Below are 10000 nucleotides of genomic sequence, written 5' to 3'. Positions count from 1 at the left end.
TTTTTCGTGTATGACCGTTTTTGTTTTTCCTATTAACTCCGCCATGTAGGCAGCCATACTTCGTTTTCGGGAGTGTGCATGCTGGATATGTTCTTGTTTCCATGACCCACCGAACGCTGACATGGATCACAGGATCTTTAACGTGCTTATTAATTTTGATCTTCAGTGTGCGTATACACACGAAGGGGGGTTCAGGCACCAGCAGGTCTGCACACACGTTGACCAAGGAGATGTTTACATGGGTGGTGTGTATTCGTTTTGTCATCGGTATGTTTAGATCAAATATTTGTTTGTTTTTGTCGTGAGGAATTGGCTTGGGTTGTTATGTTTTTAGGTATTATTTGTTTGTTTGTTTTTTGCTCGGTTGGTGGGTGGGTTTGTTGGTTGTGTCTACGTAATGTGTGGGGGTGGGTTAGGGGGGGGGGGTCTTTGTAATAGATGAATGGATAGATGGATTGATGGATGCTAGACTGATCGATGTGCATGTGACTGATGTACGATTGATTGTTTGATTGGTCGGTGGATGGCTGATTAAATGATCCATTCATTGATTCATTGATTAGATGGGTGGGAGGAGGGATGGCTGATTGATTGGTTGATTGATTTGTGGATGGATGAATGGAGAGAGGATGGATGTGTAGATCTGCAAAGGATGGGTGTTTGATAGATGGATGGATGGATGGATGGATGGATGGATCGTTAATAGTTATCTTCTTGATTTGGTGACTGAATGACTAGCCGAGCGACTGAGTGACTGACTGATTGATTGATTGTAAATAGTTATCTTCTTGATTTAATTGACTGACTGACTGACTAACCTACCGACTAACCTACCGGCTAACTGATTAACTCATTGATTGATTTATTGACTAATTAATGGCAAATAGTTATTTTCTTGATTTGATTGAATGACTGACTGACGGACTAAATGATTAACTCATTGATTGATTGATTGATTGATTGATTGTAAATAGTTATCTTCTTGATCTAATTGACTGAATAAATTGATGAATGAATACATGAATAACCGAATTACCAGCCAACCGACTGATTGAATCGTTTGACTGATTTATTGATTGATTGATTGACTGACTGACTGACTACGTGCAGGCCGAGCGGCTGGTCAGACGTTCCGGAACAGCGACCTGCTGTCCAACCCAGTGGCTGGCCTGATGATCGGCGTGCTGGCCACGGTGCTGGTGCAGAGTTCCTCCACCTCCACCTCCATCATCATCACCATGGTGGGCTCTGAAAGTGAGTGGCGATGCATGATAATCAGGTGTGCTCGACTGATGATGGCAGTTTCTTCGTATCCGAAGATCACTGGGAAGAAGGTCTAGTCCGGGTGAGGCAAGCCTTCTGGTGGCTGTACAGGCCAATCCTGGACTTGCATTGTCGGGGACAGCTGGCGCACGTGAAGGTTGGCTGGTCGCTGGAGGGGTAAACTTGAGATGATGCCTCCTTTCTCCGCTCGCGTTTTTCCCTGGATGTCTGTGTCCTGTCCTTTTCAAAATTTCCTGACAGCTTTCCTGGTGGAAGTTTTCCAGGCAGATCTGTTTGCTGCCAGTGTCTCCCAGCTGTGGTGGTCAATTTCGGTACGTGACATCTGCTGCTTCAGTTGGTCCTTGTAGCGTCTGCGTGGAGCTCCGACGCTGCGTTTACCTTCACGCACTTCGCCGTAGAAGACGGCCTTTGGCATTCTGGAGTTGTCCATACGCGCTACATGACCTGCCCAGCGCAGCTGTCGAAGCATCAGCATTGACTCGATGCTTGGGAGATCAGAACAGCAGAGGAGGCAACTGCTGTCTCGACTACCTGGGCTAGAAATTGATTATAGTGGAGAGTGTCTTGCCCCAAGCTACATCCCCACTCTCTCGGCCAAGAGGGTTTTAGGACATGTCGGCGTTGGGATGATCCCCAAAGGCTAACTAGCCCCCAAGGCTGCAGCACTAGGAGCCAGTGTAATTTTGCCTCCTTGTTTGAGTCATAGTCCTTCACAAAAGACTAAGCTGTAAGTGACACAGCTTTCACTTTGTTGTGTGGGGATAACAATAACAACGATAACCATTGCCGTGAATAAGTTAGTGTGCTTGTTGTGGAATGTGGGATGTTTGGTCATACTTTATGATGTTCTGTGTGGAGGTAATGTATATGTCGCCTTTTTTGTTTTTTTGTTTGTTTGTTTTGGGTTTTTTTGTTTGTTTGTTGTTGTTTTGTTTTGGTTTTTTGGGGGGTGGGGGTGGGGGGTATTAGCAAGTGTGTCAACAAATTCCCTTTGGGAGATAAAGTATTTTTGTATCTTATAATTGTGGCCTATTTATCAGCAAACGTGTCAACAATTTCCTCTTTCTATCGTATATCTCGCATATGTCGCCTTTTTTTTATCAGCTAATGAGTTAATAATTTCTCTTTTAGAGATGATAAACTACTCTTGCATCGTGAATATGTGGCCATTTTTATCAGCAAATGTTTCAATAATTTCCGTTTTCAAGATAATAAGGTATTTTTGTATCCTGTATCTTGCATAATATATAGCCTTGCTATCAGCAAACATGTGAACAATTTCACTTTTTAGAGATAATAAAGTATTCTTATATCTTGTATGTTGTATCATGTGTCTTGTATCTCGCGAATGTCGCAATTTTATCTGAAAACGAGTGAACAATATCCCGTTTAGAGAAGATGATAATAAAGTATTCTTATCTTGTGTGTTGTATTATATGTCTTGTATCTCGCGTCTGTCGCAATTTTCTCTGCACACGAGTCAACAATACCTCTTTTAAAGATGATAATAAAGTATTGTTGTTTCCTGTGCGTTGCAGTCATCCCCATAAGGTCGGCCATCCCCATCATCATGGGAGCCAACATCGGAACGTCTGTCACCAACACCCTGGTGTCGCTGGCTCAGGCCTCCGATAGGGGGGAGTTCCGCAGGGCTTTCTCTGGGGCCACGGTGAGTTCCGTAGCTTCTGTAGGGGGTCCTCGTTGGCTTGGCTTGGGATGGGTTGTTTGGATCGGGTGGGTGAGTGGGTATAGATGGACGTAGGGGGTGTCTGAGCAGGAGAGGAGCCAGGGTATGGGGGGAATTTTCTGGGGTCATGATGAGTTCTGTGGCGTCTGTAGAGGGTCCTCACTGGCTTTGGTTGGGATGGATGGGTGGTTGGTTGGTTGGTTGGTTGGTTGGATGGATGGTTGGATGGATGGGTGGTTGGGATGGATGGGTGGTTGGTTGGTTGGATGGATGGATGGATGGTTGGTTGGATGGATGGATGGATGGATGGTTGGATGGATGGATGGATGGTTTGTTGGATGGATGGATGGATGGTTGGTTGGATGGATGGTTGGATGGATGGATGGGTGGTTGGTTGGTTGGTTGGTTGGATGGATGGTTGGATGGTTGGTTGGATGGATGGATGGTTGGATGGATGGATGGATGGTTGGATGGATGGATGGATGGATGGATGGTTGGTTGGATGGATGGGTGGTTGGATGGATGGGTGGTTGTTTGGTTGGATGGATGGATGGTTGGATAGCTGGTTGGTTTGGGAGATGGGTGGGTTCGTGGAGTTAAATAATGGATGGTTGGGTAACTTTGCGCAGGGGAAAATGATTTTATAATGGTGATGGCAATGATGATATTGATAGTGATAACAACAACAGCAACCACAACAGCAACAACAACGACAACAACAATCACAACCTCAATAACAACGTCAATCATTATTATCATCATCATCACTTTCTTCTTCTTCTTCTTCTTCTCCTTCTTCTTCTTCAACATCATTATCATCGTCATCGTCATTATCATAAAGATGAAATGGTGATGATGATAACAACAACAACAACAACAATGATGATGATGGTGATAATAATAATAATAATAATAATAATAATAATAATAATAAAACAGTAATAACAAACAATAATAACAAAAAATCATGATGATAATAGATATGGACGATATTACCTATGTTAATGATGGTGATGATGATAATGACATCATCAGCATCAACAGCAACAAAAACAACACAAAAACAAAACCAAAAAAAAACACCAATGACAATGCATGATGATATCAACAACTACAACCCTCACTACCACCACCACCACCACTACCACGACATCGTTGATTTATCTATAGTCTTTTCATCTAAGATAATGATAGTCATCAGACTGAACCACCAACCACCACCACTACCACGACATCGTTGATTTATCTATAGTCTTTTCATCTAAGATGATGATAGTCATCAGACTGAACCACCAACCACCACCACCACTTCTGTGACAGGTGCACGACATGTTCAACTGGCTGAACGTGCTGGTCCTCCTGCCCCTGGAGGTGGCGGTGCACTACCTGGAGTGGATCACGGGCCTCATCGTGGACTCCATCCACCTGCAGACACAAGATAAGTCTCCGGACATGCTGAAAGCCGTCACCAGGCCGCTCACACAGCTTGTCGTGGAGGTATGTGTGCGTGTGCTGGAGGCAATGGGGTGTGTGTGTGGAGGGGGAGGGGGTGCAGGGGGCGAGGGGAGGGGAGAGGCGAGGGGGAGTTGTTGTGTGGGTGGGTGGGTGGGTGTGAGCGTCTGTGTGTGTGTGCAGGTCGTTACCAGGCCACTTACACACGTCGTCGTATGTGTGTTGGGAGGGTGGGGTGTGTGGGAAGGGGTTGTTGTGTGTGTGGGTGTGTGTGAGTGTGTGTGAGCGTGTGTGTGTGTGTGTGTGTGTGTGTGTGTGTTGGGTTGTGTTTTGTTGGGTTGTGTGGGGGCATTTACAAGGTATCTTACCTCATGCACTGATTCTAACCCCAAAATAAATTGTGGAGGTGAGGGATGGAGTGGGCTAGTAAATACTGGGCGTTTCAAGGCACTTTACTCATCCACATATTTAAACCTAAAAGGCGGTGGTGGTGGGGCGTCTAGAGTGCAGTTTATACCGTTAGTCTCCTCCTCCACACAACAGGTGGACAAAGACGTCATCAAGAACACGGCCAAGAACGGCACGGTGGAAGGCAGTGTGCTCAAACGCTGGTGTGACGTCATCGGCGAAGTGGTCAACGTGACGCACCACAACAGCCTGGGTCACGTCACGGTGAACTGCCGGGAGATCCTGGCAGCTTATTCCCCCTCCTCCTCTTCCAATTCCTCCGACTCCGACTCCTCCTCGCCGTGGCTGCTGAACATGTGCCTGCAGGCCAGCCGTCACCCATACACGGACCTCACCAACGTCAGCACAGAACTGAACTTTGATACTCTGGACCAAGTGATGCAAGAGAAGAAGCTGGCCAGATGTGAGTTGTTTTTCTTGTTCTTCTTGTTCTTCTTCTTGCTCTTCCTCTTCTTCTTCTTCTTCTCAACGTTGTCTTTTTCCTTCAGTGACAGCATGAAGTCACTATTAATGGTTGCAGGATCGTGTGTGTGTGTGTGTGTGTGCGTGTGTGTGTGTGTGTGTGTGTGTGTGTATGCGCGTGCGTGTGTGTCTGTACGTCTGTGTCTATGTTTGAGTGGAGGGGGAGGGGGCTCTGTGTGAGTGCAAATAGTTTGGTCATCAACACCAAAGTTGGCTTTAAAAAAGATAGACAGATGGATAGATAGACAGATCGAAAGATAGACGTGTGTGTGTAGATAGATAGATAGATAGATGTATATGTGTGAAAACAAGAGAACGCTAGCGATTAAGGAGGAGCGTGAGCGAAGGAAGCAGGGCTCCTGGAGACGTTTTCCCTTGCAACACCTGTGGGAAGTGCTGCGCATCCAGAATCGGCCTCTTCTCCCATATGAGGACACACACTGACAGATAAGCCTGCCTGTCTACTCGTCCGTCGGTCCGACGGGAGACTCCATTATTGTGTGTGTGTGTGTGCGTGTGTGTGTGCGTGTGTGTGTGTGTGTGTGTGTGTGTGTAGATGGATAGATAGATAGATAGATAACGTTTAGAAAAAATATATATATCACATTTACCATATCATGCTTCTTTTCTTCACTGTGCACTGTACCTGTCTCATCTAGGCCCCAGCCTCTTCGCCCAGACAGAGCTGAGCGACAGCGCGGCAGGCGGGATCCTGCTGGTCTGCTCCCTGGTCATCATCTTCTTGGCGCTGTACGGCCTGGTCAAGATCCTCCACTCCGTGCTGCACGGGTCGCTGGCCGGGGTCATCAAGAAGTTCATCAACTCGGACCTGCCTGGGAAGGCGGCCTACTTCACGGGCTACATCTTCATCCTGGTCGGCTGCGGCATGACCATGATCCTGCAGAGCAGCTCCGTCTTCACCTCCACCCTCACTCCCATGGTGGGCGTCGGCGTGGTGACGGTGGAGCGGATGTACCCTCTGACCCTGGGCGCCAACATCGGAACGACCTTGACCGGGATCCTGGCGGCGCTGTCGCAGGAGGGGAACCACCTGCAGAACGCGCTGCACGTGGCGCTGTGTCACCTCTTCTTCAACATCACCGGCATCGTCCTCTTCTACCCGGTCCCCTTCCTCAGGTTCCCCATCGGCATGGCCAAGGCCCTGGGGCGCACCACGTCCAAGCATCGCTGGTTCGCCATCGCCTACCTCCTCCTCCTCTTCGTCCTCTTCCCCGGAGCCGTCTTCGGGCTGTCCCTGGCCGGATGGGTCTACATGGGAGCCGTGGGCGGCCCTCTCCTCTTCCTCTTCCTCGCCATCCTCATCATCAACGCCATCCAGAGAAAGAGGCCAGGCTGCCTGCCCCCGTTCTTGAGGACCTGGGACTTCCTCCCGCACTGCTGCCATTCCCTCAAGCCCATCGACAACCTCATCTCCAGGCTCTGTCGCTGTGGGTGCTGCCAGAAGCTTCAGGAGGCTGACCTGGGTGATAATGAGAGCCTGGAAGGCGAGGATAAGGATGAGGACGAGGACGAGGTGGAGGAGGTTCGTGTGAAGGGAGGGCAGCTCCACGAAGTGACGGCCAAAACTTCCACGGAACACAGAGTTCCTGCTGTGGGTAACGGGAGGGTGAAGAACCATGTTCACGAGAACGAAGGTTTCGAGATGGAGGAGCATAGACTCTGAAGAAACCTTTTTTTTTTTTTTCTTTTTTTTTTGTGGGAGAGGGAGCTCGGGGGATGGGGGGGGGGGGGGGGGGGGGGGAGGGAGTAAAGTAGGAAATGGGTGGAGAAGGGGAGACGTGAAGTGTAGCGTATGTGGTGTGTGTTAGGAGATGTGGGGGGAGGGCGAGGCGTGTGTGTATGTGTGCGAGTGAAATGCCAGTACTGAGAGAAGCAGTGGCTACGCGAGAGCGTGGAGGAATGAGAAAGTTTTTCTTCTCTTTTCTTCTTCTTTTTTTTTTCCAAATTTGAACAAAACTTCCAAAGCTTCATTAGATGCATGTGCGAAAGACGAGTGTGTTGAGGTTCTTTTTCGTTGTTTTTTTTTTTTTTTTTTTTTGTTGTTGTTGTTTTTTTCTTTTTTCTTTCCTTTTTTTTTTCTTTTTCTTAATAAGGGCAGTTGTATGGAGATAAATGAACACGGGAGATAACTGTTAGTAGAGGAGAGTTCGTGGGGGTCGCGGGGGGCGGGGGGGGGGGTGTAGGGGTGGTGGAATGGAGAGAAAGGTTGGGAGAACGGAGAAACGAAGTGACAATCAAACAATTTTCGAAGGGAGGGAACTGTGATTTGTGCAAATGAAAGCACCATGACAAAATTGGTCTCCCCTACCCAGCCACTCTTACGCAAGATCTGCCTACCGATTTTGTACGCGTGTGTGTGTGTGTGTGTGTGTGTGTGTGTGTGTGTGTGTGTGTCCATCGGTCTGTCTATCTGTCTGCCTGTGTGTGTGTGTGTGTGTGTGTGTGTGTGTGTGTGTGTTCATGAATTTTTCACCCGGTTACTTTTCGTGATTATCGTTTCACACTAGATCTGTTTCCATCTGTGTGTGTGTGTGTGTGTGTGTGTGTGTGTGTGTGTGTGTGGATATGAGGGCGTGTGTACAATAAGTAATAAACAGGGTACACAAGCATATGATTTCTGTTTACATAATATTTGACATCTGTAATATTTTAATCACTTGTGTGAACAATGTGAGTATGTAATTTGTACATAAGATTTTTTTTTTTAACACAAACGCATGAACTATGATTTTTAATAGTGCGTAATAAGTAATAAACAGGGTACACAAGCGTATGCTTTCTGTTTGCATAATACTTGACATCTGTAATATTTTTGACTCAGTTGTGTGAACAATGCGAGTCTGTGTAATGTGCACAGAAGATTTCTTTTAACACAAACGCATGAACTATGATTTTTGATAGTGCGTAATATCTTGTACATATGAATTTATTTTCTGTTGATCTGTGCGCATGATCTATATATGTATGCACTTGCATGTGTACTTTTTTCCTCTACGTAAATGAAAAACACTTCTGCTAATTTATCTCTAGTGCTCTCTTTGGTTCGTTTATTAACTGAAATGTGTGCATTTATTGCATGAACAAGTGTGTGTGTGTGTGTGTGTGTGTGTGTGTGTGTGTGTGTGTGTGTGTGTGTGTTGCAAAATAACAAATAAGCCGGTTAAACACGACAGTCAATTTTTTCATGTTACCGCATCATCTCACATTTTGTAAATGGGACTGTATAAAGCTCTTTTTTTTTATGCTGATTTTGTTACACACACAAAAAAAGAAATGTTTATGTATGCTGAGATGACTGTCCCATGTGGTTGTTTTTTGTTTTTTGTTGTTGTTTTTTTGTTGTTGTTTTTGGGGTTTTTTCTTTTTTTTTTTTTGTTTTTTTTTTTTTTTTTTTTTTTTTTTTGCTTTGCTTTTTTTTTCCCGCTGAGCTTTCTACTGTCAGTTTGTTTGGTTTTTTTTTTTGGGGGGGGGGGGGTTTCGGGGGCGGGAGGGGGGGGGGGGGGGGGGGTGGTTTTTGTTTTTGTTTTTCTTTTTCCTGTGGGGTGGAGGGGCGAGGGAGTACGGGGGTGTTGATGGTCATTGAATGACAAAAGTTTTAAATTGAAAAGAAATCATGGCATTATTTCATGTGTTTTTGTGTATGTGAAAAGGAGAGGAAGAGAAAGCGAGAGAGAAAGAGAGAGACAGTGTGTGTGCGTGTGTGTGTGTGTGTGTGTGTGTGTCAGCGTGTGTGCGTGTGTGTGTGTGTGTCAGCGTGTGTGTGTGTGTGTGTGTGTGTCAGCGTGTGCGTGTCAAGTCAAGATTTTATTTCATGATGGTAAATTGAGTAAGCAACAATACCTTTTTTACATCAAGCCATCAATGGGGGGGGGGGGGGAAATATATATATATATATAGGAGAGAGAGGGGGGGGGCGTGTGAGTGTGTGTGTATATGTGTGTGTTAGTGAGAGAGAGAGAGAGAGAGAGAGAGAGAGAGATATGACGTATGCAAGGGATGTCACCGTTATGACAATCACAGTTCCCTTGTATTTATGTGAGTTACTTCCCTTAGAACGACAACTCGCACACCACCATTTTTGGGGAACACCAGTGCTGACATCATCGGTTCGATTTTCCTTGGCCAGATGAGACACTCTGAAGGTCATCCCGGTTCACCTTGGCCTAGTTTACCTATTTTCGCTTCCCCTTTTCCCACTGGGCCTAATCTTGATTTATCTAGTCTCGATTATGTATTCCCAGTTCGTGCGCACGCAACGGCTCGTGAGTGTGTGTGTGTGTGTGTGTGTGTGTGTGTGTGTGTGCACTGTATAAGTACTACACATAACGGTGCATTCATCATTGAGTCGGTGCTTGTTTAGGGCCTATGTGTGTTGTTTGTGCGTGCGTGTGCGAGTGTGTGCGTGTGCGTGTGTGCGTGCGTGCGCCCGCCGACGTGCGCGCGTGTGTGTATTAGATATGTCGCGCGCGCATGTGTATTTGTATATGGTCAGGTATGTGTTTGTGTGTGTGAGTGTGTGTGTGTGTGCGCTCGTGCATATATACGTACAATAATATATATACATGAGCCTAGTGTGCGTGTATATGCGCATTTGTGCGTGCATACATATGTTCATAAGTACGAGTG

General features: G+C 46.4%; 1 protein-coding gene across 1 annotated transcript in view; it reads left to right on the top strand.

The window, feature by feature from the left end:
• Window positions 1–8506, top strand: part of LOC143290450 (sodium-dependent phosphate transport protein 2C-like) — a 10823-nt gene extending 2317 nt beyond the window's left edge. The window contains exons 4-8 of the mRNA XM_076599891.1: window positions 1111–1254; window positions 2823–2953; window positions 4292–4468; window positions 4967–5294; window positions 6013–8506. Of these exons, the coding sequence (XP_076456006.1) occupies window positions 1111–1254; window positions 2823–2953; window positions 4292–4468; window positions 4967–5294; window positions 6013–7037 (1805 nt within the window). The 3' untranslated portion in view covers window positions 7038–8506. The remainder of the gene's footprint in view (window positions 1–1110; window positions 1255–2822; window positions 2954–4291; window positions 4469–4966; window positions 5295–6012) is intronic.
• The last annotated feature ends 1494 nt before the right edge of the window (window positions 8507–10000 follow it).

This window comes from Babylonia areolata, chromosome 15 (assembly GCF_041734735.1).
Source record: "Babylonia areolata isolate BAREFJ2019XMU chromosome 15, ASM4173473v1, whole genome shotgun sequence".
In the NCBI taxonomy this organism is placed as follows: Eukaryota; Metazoa; Mollusca; class Gastropoda; order Neogastropoda; family Buccinidae; genus Babylonia; species Babylonia areolata.
The sequence above is the reverse complement of the archived record's forward strand: the minus strand, read 5'-3'. Positions and strand labels throughout refer to the sequence as shown.